The sequence below is a fragment of the Acinonyx jubatus genome, chromosome A1, assembly GCF_027475565.1.
Source record: "Acinonyx jubatus isolate Ajub_Pintada_27869175 chromosome A1, VMU_Ajub_asm_v1.0, whole genome shotgun sequence".
Classification (NCBI taxonomy): domain Eukaryota; kingdom Metazoa; phylum Chordata; class Mammalia; order Carnivora; family Felidae; genus Acinonyx; species Acinonyx jubatus.
Window position 1 is genome coordinate 97,852,572 of NC_069380.1, and position 22,415 is coordinate 97,874,986.

A 22,415-nucleotide genomic window follows, 5' to 3' on the forward strand; every position below is an offset into this window, starting at 1 on the left:
CTGGGAAATACCTGGGGTTTTATGCCTGTGTGCCCAGGAGGGACTCATTCATTCTCTTCTCACCCTCATCACCCCATGTGAGAGGCCCATGGAATGAGTGAAGACAGACTGTTTTGTGTCTGAGCTCCTGGGGATTCTAAATTGTCATGATAGCACATACGCCACCTTTAATTATTCATTCAAGTTCTAGCTGTTTCCTCGCTTTCATGGAGGCTGCCTGTTTCCTGTGATTTGCCAAAGGTGAAGCAGTCATTGTGTCCTTTCTCTCCATAGAGGGCTGGGGACTCTTTCCGGTTCAGTTCATTGGGAATCCTTGTGATCTCAGTTCTGTGATGGTCTCAAGAAAAGTGATGATTTTGCAGAGTAGCTGGCTTTTCTCATTTTTAGCACGAGATTAGTGTTTGTCCCATAGGTTTCTACATGCTGAGCCGGGAGAAAGTCCCTGCCCCTTCATATTAAAAATAAGTTATGTTTGTGCATCAGTTATGTTTTTATCTTTGGTGGGTTCAGCAGAGTCGGGAATAGACTGTGTACATAAGTCATATATTATATGGCAGGCATGTGAAATCCTTAGGTTATCAAACAGTCGACGCTCCTATGGTAACCATTCTATAAATTTCTTTAATGGTAACATTGAGCAACAGTGGAATCCACAATCCAGTATTCATTAAGACTCACATAGCTGATTACAGCTAGACAGGGAGACATCGTTTCTAGGATGTTTTGCTTCGGGTCATTCTTCACCACAGTTACCTTGTCCTTTCCACCAGGTGGTTGACCAGATTGATACCCTGACCTCTGACCTACAGCTGGAGGATGAGATGACCGACAGCTCCAAGACGGACACCCTGAATAGTAGCTCCAGCGGCACGACGGCCTCGAGCATAGAGAAGATCAAAGTGCAGGCCAATGCCCCTCTCATTAAACCCCCCGCACACCCCTCTGCTATCCTCACCGTCCTGAGAAAGCCAAACCCTCCGCCGCCTCCCCCACGGTTGACACCTGTGAAGTGTGACGACCCCCAAAGAGTGGTGCCAGCCGTCAATCCTCTAAAGACCAATGGAACCCTTCTGCGAAACGGAGGCTTGCCAGGGCCGCCAAACAAAATTCCCAACGGAGATGTCTGCTGCATCCCCCCCGGTACCTTGGACAAGGCTCCAGCACAGCCTCTGATGCACAGACCTGAAAAAGACAGATGTCTCCAGGCAGGACCTCGGGAACGAGTTCGGTTTAATGAGAAAGTGCAGTACCATGGCTACTGTCCGGACTGCGACCCCCGGTATAACATAAAAAACAGGGAGGTCCACTTACACAGCGAACCTGTCCACCCACTGGGAAAGCTTCCTCACCCAGGCCCCCCGCTTCCTCCTCCACCCCACCTCCCTCCTTTCCCCCTAGAGAATGGGGGACTGGGAATAAGCCACAGTCACAGCTTCCCCCCTCTCAGACCTGCAACTGTGCCTCCTTCCACTGCACCAAAACCACAGAAGACGATCTTGAGGAAATCAACCACTACCACAGTGTGATGTATGCCATTTCAAAAACTTTTTGTGCTTTTTTTTTAATTTCTATATTATAAACATAAAATAATAAGTAAGGAGCACTTTCTACTCAAGCAATAAAAAGCCCAAATATATTAATTCTGCATTCAGCAAAGTGGCATAAAAAAACCACCTGGTAAGTATGCCGTGTGTTGTTTCTATCCCAGGTTTATGTTATTTAAAAAGTTGCATCACCAGAAACCACAGAACCATGAAAAGGCTGAATATGCTATGTGTGTGTGTGTGTGTGTGTGTGTGTGTGTGTGTGTGTGTGTGTTTAACTGACCTGTGATAAACAGTGATCTGCAGGTTTCAAATAGTTTGGTTTACTATAAGAGATGGAATTAGATTCATTTTATTCATGCCTAACTCATCTATGCATTAATAACATATCACCTCCCCCAACTTCGACCCGATGCTTTTTAGGAAGAAATTTTAATACTGAAGGACTATTTTGTTATTTTTTTTCTAAAGATGTTTGTCACTAGTTTTACATTATTAAATGCTGAGAACAATACCAAAAAGTTTATTTTCTATACTATACAATTATATGTTCAAGCTATGTAATGAAAGATTTTGTCTGTGGAAATGTCATGTGTCAATAAACAACAGTACATAATGGCAAAATCAGATGTTCCTCAGAATTAAAATGCAGCAGTGGTTCATTTCATCCCTACTCATTTCACCGAAATGGGTAGCTATTCTGACAGAGTGTGGAGAAGATTACAGTGAGCATATGCCAGAATTTTCCAAGTTCACTATCATAGTCAGGTCATAAATAGTACTTCACGCATTTTCATAGGATGTATTGTGGTCCCCCCAAGACCGTATATGGAGTGTCCCGTTGACCCAGTACATGGCCAAGCCCTTTAAGGCCCTCCTCACACTGAGCATTCCTCCAGGACATACCATAAACCAGAATGTTGAAGCAGTGGGATGGTTTGCCTCCTGCATCAGCAAGCTCTCTGCCTTCCAAGGAAATCCCTATTTATCAGAACTACAGCGGAAAATAAAGAGGCTTCTGGAATAGGATGTTTTTAGTATCAGCCTTAACGCTGTTTCCCCTCAGAGTTGAAATATGTCAGGGGTCTTTGTCATATTTTAGGAGGAAGAGAAGAAATTCTTCCTTCCTAACATCTTACAAAAGCCCTCTCTTAAGTCTAACTTGCCAGCTTACGTCACTTACCGATCCATGGACCACGTTAACTTCCCAACTACTGTGATGTGGACTGATCGGATATTTTGTGAACTAGAAATGAGCTTATCTGTCCTAGAATTATGAAAACAGGTGCATACCTGAACAAAAGTTGTCCATGACGTGGCAAGAGTAGAGGGATTCATCTTTGGTCGAAATTCGTTTATTGCGCAGCTTAATAAAGGATGCTTTAATCTTTTAGACTATCTGGCTTTTGATCTCAAAACTTTAATTTTTTGTTGCTACAGGGAGATAGTCATATTTCTTTGTCGCCGTTTTCAAGCCGTATTATGGTAATTTGGAATCCTGTTTTTCACAACTTCCTTTTAAAAGATGATAGCACACCTTAGGCAGATTAACAGAAAAAAATAGGCATTACTTTTTGAAGGAACAATTTCATGAGTAAAAAAATACAGGATGTCATGTTGCACATTTACTCAGCATGATTTTCTTTCCTGTGTGTGTTGGCAATGAAGATAATGCAAGCAGAATAAATCCAGTGTTGTTGTTTTTTTTTTTTTCCAGAAAGTTACAGCACATAAGACCAATTATAAAGACAGGCCATCATCTAAAATTTATTAATTGTTTGATAAGTATATTTAATAAATCTGACCCAACTAAATAAAGAATTGACTCACCAAATACCAAAATATTATATTCTTAACATTTTCATGCATTCATTGAGGCTTGATGTGAATAAATCCAAGATTTCATCATCTTTCTAGGTTTTAATAATTACTCTCTTTCCAATGTGTATCCATTGTTAGACCATGTAGTGTTATAAGCAGTCTTTGAATACATGCAGCTTTCTCCCTTCAGCCCATCTTCCTTCCACAGCCAGTTATGTGTGACCTAATAATTAGCTTTTAGTTCGAAACACTGACACCTGTCAATGTCTGGGAGCCAATATGGATCTCAACGTAGAGCTTCTTAGCAGCCACAAATCATGCACAGAGTAGATAACTCCATTGCAATAAAGCAGATTGAATAAGCTGAATAATTCATGCTGATCCAGTAAGGACATTGAGCCAGATGCTTAGATACAACCAGTGAGGTTCAAATTCACATCTCTTCTTCCAAGTATAGACCAAAGGTACCCCATGGGAAATCATCTTTTTAAGTGTGATTGGTGACATATGCCAAAACGACAATACCTGCTTTTGTTCAACACATTTACAAGTAAATTTTGGCCTGGAAAGCTGAATTAAATCCCAACCTAAAAAAGATAAGAGGTATTGACCTTCTTCTCTTACTACACTTTATTATATAATCAGCATTAATGTTAGATCATATGAGTGTTGGGACTTTCTTTTGAGTTTATTTCCATAGGTTATTTCATTTTTTTTCATTAAGGTATGGAATATATTGGGGGTGCCTGGGTGGCTCAGTCGGTTAAGTGTCTGACTTCAGCTGAGGTCATGATCTCTTGGTTCATGTGTTCGAGCCTTGGGTGATGCTGTGCTGACAGCTTGGAGCCTGGAGCCTGATTCGGATTCTGTGTCTCCCTCTCTCCCTGCTCCTCCCCAACTTATGCTCACTCTCTCTCTCTCTCAAAAATAAACATTTTTTTTAAAAAAGGTATGGAGTATATTGGGCCAATGTATTTTTTCCCAACTGGTAATTTTGAAACATTCCCTGGAACTTAGGTCTTTAAATATATGTAAACTTCTAAAACATGAAAAGCAATGAACATAGGGCATCATAATATTTGCCTGGAAACTTCTAATTAAAGTGTCATAAGTGGCAATGCCATTTCTATCATCAGAAAACATTGCTTTCCAAATTTAAATTCTGCCCATCATCCATTAAATCATCATAAAACAGGGCAAATAGTTGCTTTTCCTGGAGATTCCAAAGCAAAAATTCCTATTTCATACCCCTCAGGACACTTCTTTTTCCCATTGTGCATTCGGAGCCTTTCATTTCCCTGAGGAGTATATACCCCCAAGTTAGCCTCCGTCCTCTTTTGAAGGGGATGTTCCTACAAAAGGTATGAGGGGATTGCTGCTTATGGCAACACTCATTCAGAGTGAAACATATGTTTTTGTTTGTTTGTTTGTTTGTTTGTTTTTAAAGTAGTATCTAGGGGCGCCTGGGTAGCTCAGTCTGTTAAGCTTCCGAATTTGCCTCGGGTCATGATCTCATGGTTCATGAGTTCTAGCCCCGCATTGGGCTCTGTGCTGAAAGAGGTTGGTGCCTGCTTCGGATTCTCCCTCTCACTCTGCCCGTCCCCTGCTGGCACTCTGTCTCTGTCTCTCTCAGAAATAAATAAACATTTAAAAAAATGTTTTTGAAAGTACTATCTTTTAATTAAATTGGCCTAGGCAAGGGTTTGTCTTGCTAGTTTAAACAACAATTATCCCAATTTGGACTTAGGAGGTTATTGTATCTTATCTGAGAAAGGCAAAGAGAACGTAAAAAACTGACCAGAGTTCCCTTCCATCTCTACGTAGTTACAGCAGTTATAAAAGGAGATAAAACTGATTGGTTTTTTTTAGGTCATGCTTAAGCTAAATTTAAAATATCTGCTCAAAAATACAGGGCATGCCAAAAGAGAAATGTGCCACTCTTCCAGTTTGTTATTATATTCCTACCTTCCCTCATTAGCTTAACATTATTCTAGAAAAAAGGAAAATGAGCCTGGTATTAACTGAAGTGGTTTAATTAACCTAAAAAGTCTTGCATTTGAATTTTGCCTGCATCTAATTATTTAATGAATAAAGGTCTAAGGCATGGTATTATTTGACTTTCTTTGGACAGATCAGTAGTTGCTTGCTTTTGGCATTACCAGGAGCAGCGGCTATATACTGTCTATGCAAAACCTTTTATCTACAGATTCTAATTATAGCAAATTAGAATTAATATTTATTAATATTAATAAATTCTACAAAATCTAATTTTTGGATGCTCCATGAAGAAAAGCTTGAGTAGTCCATGTTTAATTGCACTGGGAATGATGTAATCAAGTCACGAATTGGTGCCTTCCTTGACCAAACTTTTTTCCATGGAAAATACGCAGTAATGCAATGTCAAGTCTGGCAGTTGTCCTGATTCAGTTTCTTTCCCCTGATTCTCTATTGGTAGCACATTTTGCTGCCCTTGAATTTGTAGCAGATTGCAGTGCGATGTACTTTGGTACATACTGATGATTTCTAAGTGAGGGAATGATTTATGAGCAATAAAGCTCTGTGAAAAGCCTGCATCTCATAATTAGATAAAATGCACAGAATCTCACAGTTACTAGATGCTGTCACCAAATCACACGACATTTTCCAGGTCGATTTGCTTTTTAGGTCGATTTAAGTTTTCAGACAAAACATTTTGGAGTTTTAGAATCGTTCAAGTTGCCTGATTCTGAAATAATGACAGATGGGTTGCTTCCATGAGGGCACACAGTGGTGGTGAACATGAAACTGGAGGTAGGCACGTCTCGTGGGGCAGCAATTATGTAGGGTGTCATTATGTTGGAAGCCCTTGGATTTATCAGTCTGGTCTTTTTGAGGAAAAAACGAAAGTGGAACATAAAGACGCTCTGCCAATAACCCTCTCCCAAATATTGCTTATAATTCTGACTTCTTAATCAAGGATAGGTAAGCTAATATTACTAACTGTTTTCTCAAACTTTACATACATTAGAGTTTCTCTAAGTTCTCATAGGAATGTGTAAGACAGATGATATTACTCTGATTTTACAAGTGAAGAAATCCAGGACCTCAGTTTCAGTATTTTGCCAAAATCAACCCCTTAGTCAGTGACTGAGCTGGCATTTTATGCCAGCTTGACTCCCCATAATTTCTCCCCCATCACATCACCATTTAATTATGTTCTTCATTGCCCTGAACTTTGCAAATCTTTCCTTTATTCTGAGCAGCTATTTTGACGCTTGGAAGGGGTTACCTAATGCTATTTTGACATTCTTAATATGTTTGATCTTTGCAGAATATAAAAGGGATTTCAGGCAATTTAGCAACCGTCTAAAATGAATGAGCTGCTGAATAATGCCAGCCTCATTTTCTCGTGTATTATATCAGCAGCCTCACCTTTCAGGGTTTTTTTTCCCCTAAGTTCAAAGACTGTCTATTATTTTGGTTTCTTTCCCTAAGAAGTTTTGATTTCTTAGTATGAATGCCTTTTGACCATGAACATGTCACTTCCATTACCTGTATTTCATTTGTAAATTTCATCTATTTGACATTGACCCGTGCACTAAACATAGCAACTGATCCATTCCATGGAACCACTAAAGAACGAGCGCATTAGAGCTCTCTTTACTAAAAACTTTTCATCCTTTTGCTACTAGACTATAGATGTGATTTTCCATTGTTTGATAATGTAGTTATCAATTCTCCCAACCACCAAAGGGAAATTTGGACCAACTAAATAAAACAGTGGAGTGCCCTGGAGTAGGTTTGGGTTGATATTGACAAAACATGTGATATCTAACCCTCATCAAGGACTTCCTGTATGCCAAACATTCTTCTACGTGTTTTGTATGCTGTATTTTCCCCTTGTAACACCATTTTCCCTCATAGCAACCCAATGTATTAGACACTATCATTATCTACATTTTACAAATGAGGAAACTATGGCTCCAGCATCAGGCTGCCCAAGATTATAGAGCCAAGAAGTGGCCAAGCCAGAATTGCAAGACCACCTAAAGCCTAGCCCCTGCGTTGTGCACGGGTGACCTGTGCAGCTGAAGGTCCCTATTTCACTGGAACTTGTCTGAAGCTGTCAAAAGACTTACCATGAGAGGAGAACAGTCTCTCTTTATAAGTCAAGATAGTCTAAGTGTGGTAGCAAACAACCATATCTCAGGAGGATCTGAGTTATTTCTTGTTCACTCAAAGTTCATCTTAAGTCCAGGAGGCTCTCCAGGCAGCCATTCAGCAGTCCGGGCTCTACAGGTTTTGTAGGGACACCATCTGGTCAAGTGTCCGCTTCCAGGACCACCACAACAGAGGATGGAGCTACTTAACTTGTGCACTCATCTCAGCCTCTGTACATGTCACTGGCCAAAGCTAGTCACTGTAGTCCCCATATGCCCAAGAAAGGAAAGGAGATCTGCACATCCATGAGTACAAGTCGTACCTACCACTGTTCCTAAAGGGGTAATTTTTTTGGTGTGTGTGTAATTCGAGTATATTATAGACTATTATAGACCCCTTCCCATCCTTTCCTTTTCATATTACTTGCTATTCATTTAATCTCATCATAAATTAGGATGACACCTTATTTTAAACAAAGAGAGAGAGGAAAGAAATGGACTTAACAGCAGCCCTGCTAAAAACTTAGTGGAGGGAATTGACAGCATTTCCTAAGATGAGGGATAAGTTGTATTACAGCCTTTAGCTACCATATTTACATTCTTTCTGAGGATACTCACCAACCTACATGTGATAGTTCAGCATTTTAGAATCGCGTACTAAATTTTCAGTAGTCGGGGTGCCTGGGTGGCTCAGTTAGTTGTCCATCAGACTTTGGCTTAGGTCATGATCTCACTGTTAGTGCATTAGAACCCTACAGCAGGCTCACTGCTGTCAGCACGGAGCCCACGTGGGATCCTCCGTCTCCCTCTCTCTCTCTGCCCCTACCCCAGTGGCACTATCTCAAAAATAAATAAACATTAAAATAAATAAAAATAAATAAATTTTCAGTAGTCAAATCTCTACAGATCCTTTTATAGGACGTTAGGTGACTATATGAATAATTATCTTTAGAAGAATAGATAAACCTAATTTGAAGACACTTATTTATCCAGAATAGTCCAAAGAAGTATGAAACTCCACTATAGAAATTTAGGTCATTGATGATATAAATTATGGCGTGTGTTTATAATATTCACTCAGGCAGCAGTGTGTTATGATAAAAATGTAAATTTGAAAACAGAATGCTTGGATTTGAGTCTCAATTTTTCCAACTCCCACGTATTCCTGGTCAAATTGCTAAACCAAGTCTAGGGCTTGCTTTAAAATGAAGATAAAAATGCCCCTCTTTTCTACCTAATAAGGCTCTTGAATCACTATCCTCCCCTGTTGTATATTCTGGGATCACCCAACCCTCTTTGTTTTTACATGTCAGGGGCGAGGACAGTAATATCAACAGGAGGATGTTGCAATTTCTGCACAAACCCTAAATGAACTTCTAAGGCATCAGGACCATACACAGAAGCTCTTTGGTAGGCAGAAAGGCTGGAAGGGAAATCAGACAAAGCCACATGAACAGGCAACTTCAGGATTCAACAAGTCTGCAGAGCTACCGAATAGGCAGGATCACCAATGCATTCCACCTCATTCTTTCCAGATGTCATTTATTGGTTCCAACTCCAACTTCTTTTCAATTCATGTCTCTCTTGTGGTCACAAAATTAGAGATGATCTGCATTTCCCTTGCTTAATTTTGTCTCTTACCTTGCAAAGTCTTAGATCTGTACTTGTTGCCCACACTGCCCCATTCACACATCTTAGTTCTATTATAGTCGCCTTGACACACGTAACCATCCCCCACTGCTACCCAATTCGCTAACATTTTTCTGTTTCTCCTTAAAGTATACCACCTTCCAACATATTGTCATAAGGCCCCAATCATTTAATGAATGTGAAGTACCTTACGAACCTCAAACTTCAAACAAATGCCAATCATTGCTATGATTTTGCCATGTTTCTTGTCAAATTGCCCTGCTCCTTGTTAATCTGGTGGATTGATTTGTATTTGCCTAAATTCATGCAAATGGTATTTTATTCATGTCACTTATAAAGTAATTATTTTACTTGGATGCTTTTATACTTATACGATCAAGTAAACTTATGATTTTCTTAGAACTTTCCAGTTCATATGTAGAAGTCTCATTTTTGGTTTATTAAATTTTATTAATTTGTAAATTAGCTAATTTTATGAATTAGTAAGTCAGAAAAGGCACATGAGAGAAATCCTAGGTGACTACAACAGAAAGCACAGCTCATTAAACTGTTTTGACAAGTGTAACTTAGTTTTAATTTTTTATGATAATATTTAATAGTACATGAATAAATTCATTTAGAATTTAATTTGTCAAACTAATTAAAGTCTAATACCATTAGGCCTTTATAAATCTTCAAAAAGTGTTTGAATAAGAGATTAAGTCATCAGGCTTTTGTTTAAAAAGAAAATGTCTATGTTTGTGATTAAAAACATCATTTATCAATGATATTATTAAAATCTCACAAAGCATTAACCATCGTTTTGCTTTAAGCAAAGTCTGTCATGTATTTGATTACATGTTTCAGTGAGGTATCTTTCACAAGGACTAAGGACTAAAATTTTTGATCATACTAATTTATGGATTAAGTATAAATAAATAAATAAATATGGCTAATAACAGTCCAGAGTTATCATCCAGAACTTTTTCTACCAATTCCAACACTTCAAGACAAAAACAAGATATTTGGATTTACTTTACCTCCTTTTTAAAACTTCACAATTGTACCAATTGACAACTGTATTTTCCTTGCTATTTGAGATACACTACTGACATTCTGATTTTTTAATAGATTTCTAAGTGGATTTAATTATTACAGAGAATTAATATTAAAAATAGCTCCACCAGGGGTACGTGGAGGTCCATTAAGTGTTGGACTCTTGATCTCAGTTCAGGTCTTGATCTCAGGGACTTGAGTTCGAACCCACTGTTGGGCTTCGTGCCCAACTTAAAAAAAAAAAATAGTTCCTCCATATGACATTCTAATAAATCTGATCATCAAAAATCCAATTTGCAGCTGTATTTAATTTCTGCCTCTCCCTGGTGACTTTTACCCAAGTAATTTGGATTTTTTCCCAACTGTCTTTCGTTTTTGTAATTTATTCCCAGTGACACTCTACTCAGAGAGGCTTTTAGCTCATTTTCAATGTTTCGTTTGCTACCTTCCTGGTCACTTGACCTCTTGCCTGAATTTCCACTTGATTCTGGAGATATCCAACAAAGAAATTTTTCTTTCATCATTTCAGCTCAGTCCAGAAATTTCGAAGGCTCAGGTCAATCTATTTAAAATTCTTAACTGGGTCTGGCAGTTCTAGCAAAAACCCTCCCAAGGCTGCTTTTACAACCTCCCCATCTAGGGAGCCCAACACTGGTAAGACTGTTCCGGCCACATGGTCTCAGTCACTGACCCCCTGACCTGAATTACTCACTTCCATTACTGCACCTTCTCTTGGACATGTGCCGCGGGCCTGAAATAACTTCTCCTTCCTGTTGTGGTTTTGTAAATCTTGCTGTGCAGATTCCCACCATTTATTCAAATCCTTTCCTAATCAATCAGTCAACCAATCAGTGAAGTAAAACATTTTTAAGAATGTAAAAACACCACAGTGGTAAAATAGTTACAACATAGGTAAAAATTTTAAAAACAGAAAACATAAAGATGTATGTGGAAAATATAGTAATTAAATTAGTAATAAACTAGTAATTAAATAAATGCAAATTACTGTTTGTCTTCTCTTCACAAAATTATGTAAAGGGATATTTGCTTTCACTGGGAAACAAAACATACAGTATTAAATTAGAAGAGACTGATAGACCCATCACTTACTAGGTTAGAAAATTGACCTCCTACTAGGACAATTAAATTCATGCAAATGCATGTGCAGAAATGTAAGTTTCTTTGATGTAAAATGTATTCCTATTCACTTAAGACAAACGGTCCCTAGGAGAAGAAAGAGTGCTACATATCAGTGTGTGAGAATCAGAATCTGGGCGGAGAAGAAGAAATAAGCTAGAAAATTTGAGCTAACAATGTAAGGTACTGTCACATATGCAGAAAGTGCTAGGCGAAAGGAAGGAAAGGAAGTGAAAAGGAAACTGAAAGGAAGAGCAATTGAAATCTTATACTTAAAGATTAACCTGAATACAATGGAAGAAAATGAAGGTTACACACTTAACATGTGAAAGTTTAGTTGTATTTTGGACCATTTAAACCAAGGTTATTATAACACACCACTCGTATTTCACATTTTTATTTTTTTTAAATTTGAAGATATATTCTACTTTGACTAACAACATGGGGAAAAGCCACTTTTTCCTCTCCAGATGTATACAGCTGATAAGAAGGATTTCAAAGAGACAATTCTGCCTATAAATGTTCCCATGAGATTAAGACTTTCAGTTTTATATTTAGTCTTTCTATTGCATGTGCTTAAGATCCGTCTCACCCTGGGGCGCCCGGGTGGCTCAGCCAGTTGAGCATCCAACTTTGACTCAGATCATGAATGTGCGGTTCGTGGGCTCTGTGCTGACAGCCCCAGGTGGGCTCTGTGCTGACAGCTCAGAGCCTGGAGCCTGGTTCAGATTCTGTGTCTCCCTCTTTCTCTACCCCTCCCCTGCTCATGCTCTGTCTCTCTGTCTTTCAAAAATAAATAAAGATTTAAAAAAATTCAAAAGAAAGATCAATCTCACGCCAAGCTCTGTCCAAGTCACTAGGATGACATAATGGGGACAGGAATGAGTGCTCCCCGCATTTTGGCAAGGACCACAGTGCCAGATTCAGAGACAAAAGAGGTAACTATTTGCAACTGAAATTGTGTCTGGGACATTTTCATTACACTACCCTAAACCTGTCTCCACTTACTGGAATCAATATGCAAAGTTACATGAGTCTTCTTCCCGTTGAGAACATTCAAATAGTCCTTTTTTGCTGTGTTTAGGAAACACACCAAATGTGTTTCCTAAAACTAGTGAAACAAATCCTTATGTTTTATTTCCGGGAGAGTACCTATCATGTGAGTAAGAGTGTGCAATATTCTTTCTATAGAGCGTGATAAAATTGCTTTGATAAAGACACAGCAGCCATCTCGATGTGTGTCTGTGGACTGAATCCATAGAATGACCAACAAGGTTAGAGTGTTTTATTGGTTATTTTCTATTTTCTCATAGGTTTTTCTATGGCTTTTATTTAATGTGTTATTCCTTGTAATGTTTGGGCAAATGGCAGAGATATCTGAAAAGACTCTTTTTATATATTTGGTTCAGTTGTGAGTTTTCTCATTGATAGTTTTGAAGTGTGACATTTACTTAGCTTACATTTATAAAGGTTAGTTGTAATAAGTTTCCTAATCCAAGAAATGAGGGCAGATACTCTGGATTTCTTATGACGTATGGGCTGATATAAAAAGCAGCTGATAGTACACTCCTCTTTTAGAAAACAGGGCAATGGGGTTGGATTTGAAAGTATATATTACCTCAAGGTGTCTTAGAAACTGTCTTCTTCTCTTTCAAAATATTCTGTATTCCCTCAGAGGTTTTTTTTTGTTTTTTTGTTTAATTATACTGTTATGGTTACCATGTTATAGTAACAATTAGTTTTTAGATGGCTGTTTCCTCTACTAGAGGTGAGCCTCTCTAGGACATGGACAGTAACTTAATCCTTCCTTCCCTCCTTTTTCTTTTCTTTCCTTTCCTTTTCTTTTCTTCCTTTCCTTTCCCTTTTCTTTCCCTTCCTTCCTTCCTTCCTTCCTTCCTTCCTTCCTTCCTTCCTTCCTTCCTTTTTCCTTCCTTCCTTCACTTCTTTCTTTCTTTTTCTTTATTTAAAAATTATTTATTTATTTATTTATTTATTTACTTGTTTATTTATTTATTTTACCTTTTGCCCCCTTCACCTCTTTCTCCACAGCCCCTGCCTCTAGCAGCCACCCATCTGTTCTCTGTATCCCTGAGCTTGGGTGTTTGTGTATTTTTTAATATTCCACTTAGATACTACCTCAAGATGTCCTAGAACTTTTTTTTTTAAATAACGAATTAGATACTAACAATGCATCAAAGTTTATCTAAGCAAAGAATTAATTTTTTTCTATCAAAATTTAAACACAGTGTTATAAGAACACAAGCTCTTACAGTCCTCTCTAAAATTCCTAGGAAAAAAAGGTCCTTTGAAAAAAAATTAAGTTTATTTACTTATTTTGAGAGAGACAGAGACAGCAAGTGGGCAGGTGGAGGGGCAGAGAGAGGCAAGGGAGGGGGAAGAGAATCTCAAGCAGGCTCCACACTGTCAGCACAGAGCCCATTGTGGGTCTGGAACTCAGGAACCATGAGATCACGACCTGAGCTGAAATCAAGAGTGAGACACTTAACCAACTGAGCCACCCAGGCACCCCAGAAAAAAGCTTCTTAAAGAAGGAGGAGAGGTAGCAAACCCCTATGAAGGTGGTGGCACTTGTAGGTTCTGGGGGGATTGTGCTGTGGAAAACAGAGTTTTCATCTGACCTTGGATCTTGGAAATGGGTGGTGATGGGGGCAAGGTTTCTATGAGCATAGGCAATGGACTTTGTTGGCATGAGTTCCTTTTTTTTCCCCTTTTTGGCCTAGGGGTGGGTTGCAAGTCTGAAAGAGTGCAGGGTCCCTATAAAAGAGTGGTACTGATTGTACCCAAGAGAACCTGTCTTTCTTTTCCAGATGGAGAGATGAAGAAATCTGAGAATATATGTTCTAAAAATTCTTAGCATTTTATGGTATAGAAACTAGAGCACCACTGTGCTGAGGAATATTTTAGATCTCAGGATACTCATTTGCTTGGCCGGATATGCCAGTGTGGATGTCAGTGCTGACTAGACATCATAATCACCCGGGAAGTTTTACTCCCTGAGCCCCATCCTGGACCAATTAAATCAGAATCTCCTCCTGGTGGGCCCAAACATCAGTAGATTTTAAGATTTTAAAATTACCCATGTGATTCCAGAACGTCATCATGATTAAAAACCTCTGAATTATAGTGAACAATAAAATGGTACATCTGGTATTAATTATTGTATCCTAATGGCAATAGTATGAAATCAGTACTTAGGGAGCCTATTTACATCTTTATTTTGCATAGGAGGAAGAGACAGGAATATATTTAGAAATCTACATTTTAAAAAGTTTAAGTGGAGCATTAAAATCTCGTTTCAGTGAATGCAGTGTTAAAAAAAGGTAATTAATCCCTCAGCTAGAGATCCCTTTAAGGTAAATTTAAAGTGGCCAATATATGGTTTCTGTGAATTCTCTTACCACTCAAAGTTTCTGTGATTCCCTGGGTTAACATCTATTTCAAGAAGTTAAAAGTAAAATTTAACATTAAATTGTGACAAAAACCAGAAGTTTAGTTGTGTCAGTTTTAAGAATACTGCTTAAGTATTAGTAATATACTTAGGTATCAGAAATTCTAAACCTATTATGACTATAGACCATACTCTAATTTTATGACAATAATTCATTATCAGTCAGCTGTTATTCATATTGTTAATGGTAACTTTAATGTAAAGTATCCAATATAATGTTCTGACATTGTCAGAAATCTTATATTCTTATGACCTCCCTCAGTTTCTACTTTTCCACAACTCATGTCCATTGTAATAAATTATCTTGGTATTTTCCACACGTGCTTTAAACAAATTTCAAGTGTCTATCACTCTCATTTATTTATCGTTTATTTTGAGGGAGAGCACATGCGAGTAGGGGAGGGGCAGAGAGGGAGAGAGAGAATCCCAAGCAGGCTCCGTGCTGTCCAAGCTCGACATGGGGCTCGAACTCACAAACTTTGAGATCATGATCTGGGCCAAGATCAAGAGCTGGACACTCAATTACCCAGGCGCCCCTCTTTCATTTTTATGTAAAGAAAGTAGAACTCAATTTTCAAAGTTTAGAAAACATTCTTCATAACCTCCCCCAAATTATATATTCTAGTAATTGTGTTTATCTTTTATAATCAGCTTATATTTTTCACACTAGCTTTAACAAACATGAAATTTGTCTTTATTTCTGTGTGTGTGTGTGTGTGTGTGTGTGTGTGGTGCTCTTTGGCTAAGGAAGTAAGTCTCCTTTTTTGACACTCAGGACATAAGTAAGAACATATAATCATTACACATATTCAAATTCTGTATTAAGTATCAAAGTTAGCAGCGACTATAAATAATTTGCAATGCCCTTTTCTGACCCTGTGATAATTAATTACTCTTAGAAATAAATATTTCCAGATAATAAATTTGAACTGAAGCCTGTCATAAGATGTTGTGGATAGAAAAAAGGAGTAAAGCATCTCAATCTAAAAAAATCATTAAATATTCCAACAGAGAAGATCTCAGTATGTCATTGATTGCTTAGTGCCTAACAGAAGAGGCATCTTTGAAAAAGCACTTTGATTTTAAAATTCTCATTGTATCTTTTATCATTCCCCTTTACCAGTCGTGTGGCAAAGTTCAGAGAAATGCAACTAATTGAAGTGGAGATAGAAATGGCTCTAAACAGGCTTAGGGGGTGATCCCACTAGAGAATAAAAAGAGAGGAGACCGTTTTTAAATTTATGAAAACTGAACCGCAAGTGACGTGGACTTTATTCTTTTCTAACTCAGAGAGCAACTGGCAAGAAGGGTTTCTTTGGTTTAACTCTGGAGCACGTCTAGAATAGTGATCGGTACTTGGAGATTTTACATTTAACGTTGGTGAGCGTGTCAGCCACAAGCCTTCGAGGTGTGAGGACACTCCAGTGTTCTTGCTTTGTGATCTTAGTTCCTGAAGATGAAACTTGCTGTTTGGCTTTGGGAACATAGGTGTCCTCTCTACTTGGATTCTGGTATTGGTGGCAGTGCACTGAGGCTAGAGACCTTTTGGGTCCTCTGATCAGTATGCACCTGTCAAAGCCCAATCATCGTTATTGGTGCTAATGTGTGGGCCCTTCAAGCCCGCTGAGCAGATACTGCAAGTGGAACTTGCTTGTTTGATTCCTTGAATCTGTTCTTCCATAAACACACACACATACTCAGGACTTTTTTTTTTCTTCAGTTGTTTAACTGCACTATCATAACACTATACCTGATCTTTGAAAAGAGCTATTTGGGATTTTCAGGGACCTCTAGTCAGAGAAGAATGGTGAGCTTTGAAAGAGAGGAAGACAGAAAGAAGGTAACGTTTAATAAGCAACTACAATGGGGATCTTACATATGCTGTTTTATTTCATCTTTATAACAACTCTTGGCAAAGAAAAAATTGCACTGTAGAGGTTTAATAGACAGGGAGGACTTTGTTCAAGATAACCACAGTAGGGGTCAAGACTCTAACAGAGGAAAAGTCTGAAATGTTATGAACTGAAAAGGCAGATGAGTTTTCAGCACTCTGATGAGCTAGTGGAGGACCTTCACCTGGGAACACTGGTCAGTGTGGTGAGACCTCATGTTTTTGCTATTTAGTGCTTATTGAAACTAGGTTCCCCCCTCCCCACCCCTCTCCACATCCAGAGAATGGAAAGATAGGGGCACAGGTGGTTTCTTTCTTGATGGTTATTGTTCAGAAGGATGCCTCTAGGTTGAGAAAGATATGCCTGAGTTGTAAAACCAGCAAGAGACAGAGAAGTTTTGCACCTCAAAGGGTTTGTAACTGCAAGTTGTCGTGGAAAGTAAATGCTCTTCTAAGAGGGAGGTCCTGTGGTCAGGAAGAAACCTGTGAAAAGTTGAGGGGAAGTTGAGCCTATCTTGATCCTCTTTCAGGTAAATGTTTATTCCTCTTGATACAAAGACACTGGGGCTTGCAGGTGTTTATTTACCCTCAGTCTCCCAGCTGTTAAGCTGTGAAGTTTTGACTTGACCATAATCCTGATCTGCTCCCAAACCGGTGTTATTTCCCAACATAATTTTTTTAACGTTTATTTATTTTTGAGACAGAGAGAGACAGAGCATGATTGGGGGAGGGGCAGAGAGAGAGGGAGACGCAGAATCCGAAGCAGGCTCCAGGCTCTGACCTGTCAGCACAGAGCCCCACGTGGGGCTTGAGCTCAAGACCTGCGACATGATGCCCTGCTCCGAAGTTGGACGCTCAATGACTGAGCCACCCAGACACCCCTTCCCAATACACTCTTCAGCCTTGTCAAAATCCCAGCAAAGGGAGGACCCTGGGCACACGGGAATTGTCAAAGCTTGCATTCTTAAATAATTTCCTGAAGCTCTCCAGCCCCTTAAGGGAAACGATCATGTCTAAAGAAGTTTTGTTTGTCTAAAACTATCATATGCCCCACGTTCTCTAGTTTTCACCAATCTGAGTATTTCATGGGCTTAAAAGCAGATGCAACTATAAGGCAAGAGCCATGTCATGTGCCTGCCTGTCGTGTTCTACATTTCTAATAAAGACTTCTTACGGGCTGCACATGATTCTCTTGGAGTGTTTGTGAAACAGCTTGAAGAGTTTTCCCTTTTTGCCTCTTACATGACAATCATGTGTGGTACTTAGGAGTTAGGCACCATTTGTGATAAGGGGAAGAAGAAAAGAAGGAAAGTTCAGGAAAACAACTATTAATAAAGGGAGATTACTTCACTCAAATCTTGAAAGCAACAAGGTTGTCAGGGGCCCACAAGGGTAAGGGGCCGTTCTGTTGCAGATCCTAATAAGGCTTTGCAGCTGGAAAAGCATCATCTGAGCCCGAAAATTCACATTCCTGTGGCAGGTTGTAAGCCAACAGCCCGGGGACACTCAACTCTTCTTCCCAATTGGCTACTGATTAGGTTTTTCCTTCTTTAAAAAAAAAAAAATTAATGTTTATTTATTTTTGAGAGAGAGAGAGCATGAGCTCGGGAAGGGCAGAGAGAGAGGGAGACAGAATCCAAAGCAGGCTGTGAGTTGTCAGCACAGAGCCAGACGCGGGGCTCGAACTCAAAAACCGTGAGATCATGACCTGAGCCAAAGTTGGATGCCTAACTGAGGCACACCTTGCTTTTCACTTCTAAGAATGGAAGGAAACATTGAAGTTTGTCGGCACAGGATTAGCATCCCTGAAAATATTTAACGGTTTTCACTTTAATAGCATTACTCTTGATTTTATAGTTTATCAAAAGACAACCATGTTTCTTTCAGGGTTTTTGATGACAGAGAAAGACACCTCTTACCCCCTCAGTGAAATCTCTTTTTGAATTAAGTGCCAGGGCTGTTGACACCTTCATCTTTCCCAGTCCATAAGAAAAGTTTTCCCAGTACTGTAAGAAAAGTTGCTCATTCTTCCTAGGTTTTGATCTTAGGATAGATGAAAGACAAAACAATCCCCCCCACCTTTTTTTGGACAATAAATGCATCAAAAGCGTAGAAAATTACAGCCAAGTACTCTAATCATGGCTATCAGTTATTTGTCTCAACTCTTCCAGAGAATTGAGATTACCAGCTTTTCTTCTGTGAAAAAAGGGTCATTTTCTTTTATGATAGTAGTTATGAACTCCTGGTTGGATTTTTTTTTTAATTTTTTTCAACGTTTATTTATTTTTGGGACAGAGAGAGACAGAGCATGAACGGGGAAGGGGCAGAGAGAGAGGGAGACACAGAGTCGGAAGCAGGCTCCAGGCTCCGAGCCATCAGCCCAGAGTCCAACGCGGGGCTCGAACTCACGGACCGCGAGATCGTGACCTGGCTGAAGTCGGAAGCTTAACCAACTGCGCCACCCAGGCGCCCCAACTCCTGGTTGGATTTTAAGTGTCAGGCAATGGTTTCCTTAGAATTAGCTTCAGAATATTTTTACTTGAATATGCCAAGATTCTGGTAATCCTCAGACAGGGGAAATTAAAAATGCTATTATTTAAGAAATTTTATTATTATTATTGAGCAGGTAGAGTGGAAAATGGAAAGGAAACACTTGGAATTTTATGAGCTACAAGCAGCCATTTTCAAGGACTTTGAACCCAAGGAGGAAGATTATTGTGGGTGTGTAGGAAACATGTCTATTTCAAAAGGATACCAGAATTAGGCAACATGTACAAGCACCGCTTCAATTTTTTAAGAGTTTGGGGGAAATAGCAGAGTTAAAGAAGGTACATGGGCCTATCAAACACATTTAGTGTGAATTAACCTTTAGTTATTGGTATCCACAGGCCCTTCTTAATTGATCATCTGCAAATGATGCTCCTACTTTGCAGTGAGATTCTTCAGGGGAGAATTGGATGATTGGTCCAAATATCTTCTGCTTTTATTTTCGGTCTTTGGCATTCCTTGTAAAGATGCTCATAATTGTATCTAATATTACACATGATCATCTCTTTCTGGAAAAGTGTTTACTCAAAAGAAACAACTTTTATAAACACAAACTATCCACATAGAACCTTTTGATTATAACCCTTTGACCTCACAAGCAGAGTGGCCTGATTTAAACAACATTAGTTTTGGTGATAGTATGTTTTCAATTTCACAATGGTGTGCTACAAATTGATACATTGAAAGGTTTTGAACCTGTACTATTTTTGTCCTCTAGAAGCAAGTAGAAATTAAGAAATACCACAGTTATCTTGATGTAAGGATACTTTTTCTCTGGTGATAGTAGAGGGTGAATTACAGGTTCTTCCAGAGATCATGGTATAAATAACAAGATCTTTGCAATGAAGTTTTCCAGTGCGTGTTTTGGAAGGAAGATTTATAGTTTACATTTCCTTGTACAGCTTTGTTCTTGGAGGTGATTGCTTCAAATGAACTACAGAATTGAGTTTTTTGAGAAAAATAAACTTGTTTATTTATTTTTATTTTTAAAATATAATTTATTATCAAATTGTAGAAGAATAAACTTTTAAAAGTAAACAGACTACAGAGGGATGGGATATCACTTACTTGGATACATAGCTCAATTCCTTGAACCTTGATTAGTTCTCCCCAATGTCTTCGTAATCATATAAACATCATAATGACAGGAAGTGCATGATAGCTCGCCCATCTTCTCCCAGGTATGCTCAGTCTCATTAAGAGTACACATGTCTCAGGGTGCCGGAGTGGCTCTGTTGGTTGGGTGTCTGACTCCAGCTCAGGTCATGATCTTGCAGTCAGTGGGTTCGAACCTTGCACCGGGCTCTGTGCTGACAGCTTGGAGCCTGGAGCCTGCTTCGGATTCTGTGTCTCCCTCTCTCTCTGCTCCTCCCCTGCTTGCGCTCTGCCTCACTCTGTCTCCCAAAAATGAATAAAGGTTTAAAAAAAAAGCAAAAAAGGTACAGATGTCTCCAGAGCACTTAGTATGAGTATATTTATTTCCATGCTGCCACAGCACGTGACCCTAAACTTACTGGCTTAAAACAGCACACATGTATTCTATCTCTAGTAATCACAAATCTGAAATGGGCTTCATTGGTCTAAAATCAAGGAGTCAGCAGCGCTGTGTTCCTTTGTGGAGGCTCTAGAGGCAGATTCCTTTGCCTTTCTCAGCTTCTAGATGCAGCCTACATTCCTTGGCTCATGACCCATTCATCCGCAAAGCGAGCCATGGCCAGGTATGTCTGTCCTACATGGTGTGACCATGCCCGTGGCCACATGGACATTGGCTTTTCTGTCTCCTGTTTCCCCGTTTAATAGACTCTCATGATTACAGGGAGCCCATCTGGACAATGCGAAGTGATTTCCCATCTCAAGGTTGGTTGATGAGCAATTTGTTTTTCATCTGCAATCTTAATTCCCCTTTTCTGTGTAACCTAACCTATTCATAGATTCCTGCAATCGGGATGTGGACATTTTTGGAAGGCTGTTATTTCAGCCCACCACGACTACAATCATTTTATGTACTTGTTTACCTGTTTTTAGCTGTTTCCTCCCACTGGAATATTAACTCAGTGAGAATAGTAATCATGTCTGTCTTTTTCACTTGCTCGTGCTCAAATACTGGTTGAGTGAAGACTGAATACATGAATGGAAAAGTATAACATATCAACCATGCCGTTGGTCAGGGTTTAGGGCACACAACACATATTTCTCCTCTTTGCCCCTGTGTTAGGGACCCTTTGAGATTTCCACACAGGTTCAACTTAAGGATATCGACAGGTCACCGTGATTAGTGCTCCAAAGGGAGGTTGGGGGTCTGGGCCTGTGGTCCTGCAGGTATATCTGTTTTGCATTCAAAAGACTCTGCTCCCAAGTCTGAAGCAGTGCTGGACAAAGACTGGCTTGTGTTTCAGGTGCAAACCCTGTAGTGCTCAGGAGAGAATCTGAGAATCCTGTCTACAGCAGAAACACCTGCAAAGAGGACTGGGCTGAGCCAAGTGCAATCCCTGCTTACAAATTCACCTCAAGATCATTGAAGTTTCTCCGGGGAGAATGAGGGGCCAGCAGACAGGGGCCAGCACTGTCACTCCATGGAGTCCCTCCTGGGGCTGAAGCAAGAGAAAAGGGTGATGAGTGGTCAACTTTCATTCAACCACGTGTATGGTCTTATGCTTTTGCTTTTTTTTCTTATTGATGAGCTTCTTACTCTATATCAGTGCTCTGTGGATAAGTCCTGGCTGGGATACTTTCAGGCTCTCGAAAATATATTCTTGGGGCACCTGGGTGGCTCACTTGGTTAAGCGTCTGACTTTTGGTTTTGGCTCATATCATGATCTCGTGGTTGTGAGATAGAGCCCCAAGGCAGGCTCTGCGCTAAGTGTGGAACTTGTTTAAAATTCTCTCTCTTCCTCTCCTTCTTCCCCTTCTTCGCTCGTGCTCTCTCAAAAAAGAAGAAATTGAAAGAAAATATATTCTTTAACCCAGTTACAAAAATATACCTACAATCTATGAATACTCCATACTTTATAACTTGCCTTTCATGGGCCAGAAAACGAATGTCCTGACCAATCTAGAAATGCTTTCAGGTGTATAGGGTAATTATCTTTTTGTAGCATAAACAAGAAATACTAAATACAAAAAGATTCAGCATTAATAGGGTGCCAGGGTGGCTCAGTTGGTTAAGCATCTGACTCTTGATT

The 22,415-nt window shown here is 39.3% G+C and overlaps 1 protein-coding gene across 5 annotated transcripts in view; it reads left to right on the forward strand.

The window, feature by feature from the left end:
- The window catches only part of PRR16 (proline rich 16), a 669,457-nt gene that overhangs the window by 569,023 nt on the left and 78,019 nt on the right, over positions 1–22,415 (forward strand). For 4 of the 5 annotated variants that reach the window (XM_053220118.1, XM_053220123.1, XM_015072424.3 and 1 more), the window contains one exon: positions 771–2,942. In XM_053220118.1, coding sequence (XP_053076093.1) covers positions 771–1,526 — 756 coding nt within the window. In that variant the 3' untranslated portion in view covers positions 1,527–2,942. Of the gene's footprint in view, positions 1–770; positions 2,943–22,415 lie in introns of those variants that run through there. The other variant, XR_003426475.2, reaches the window with a different exon arrangement.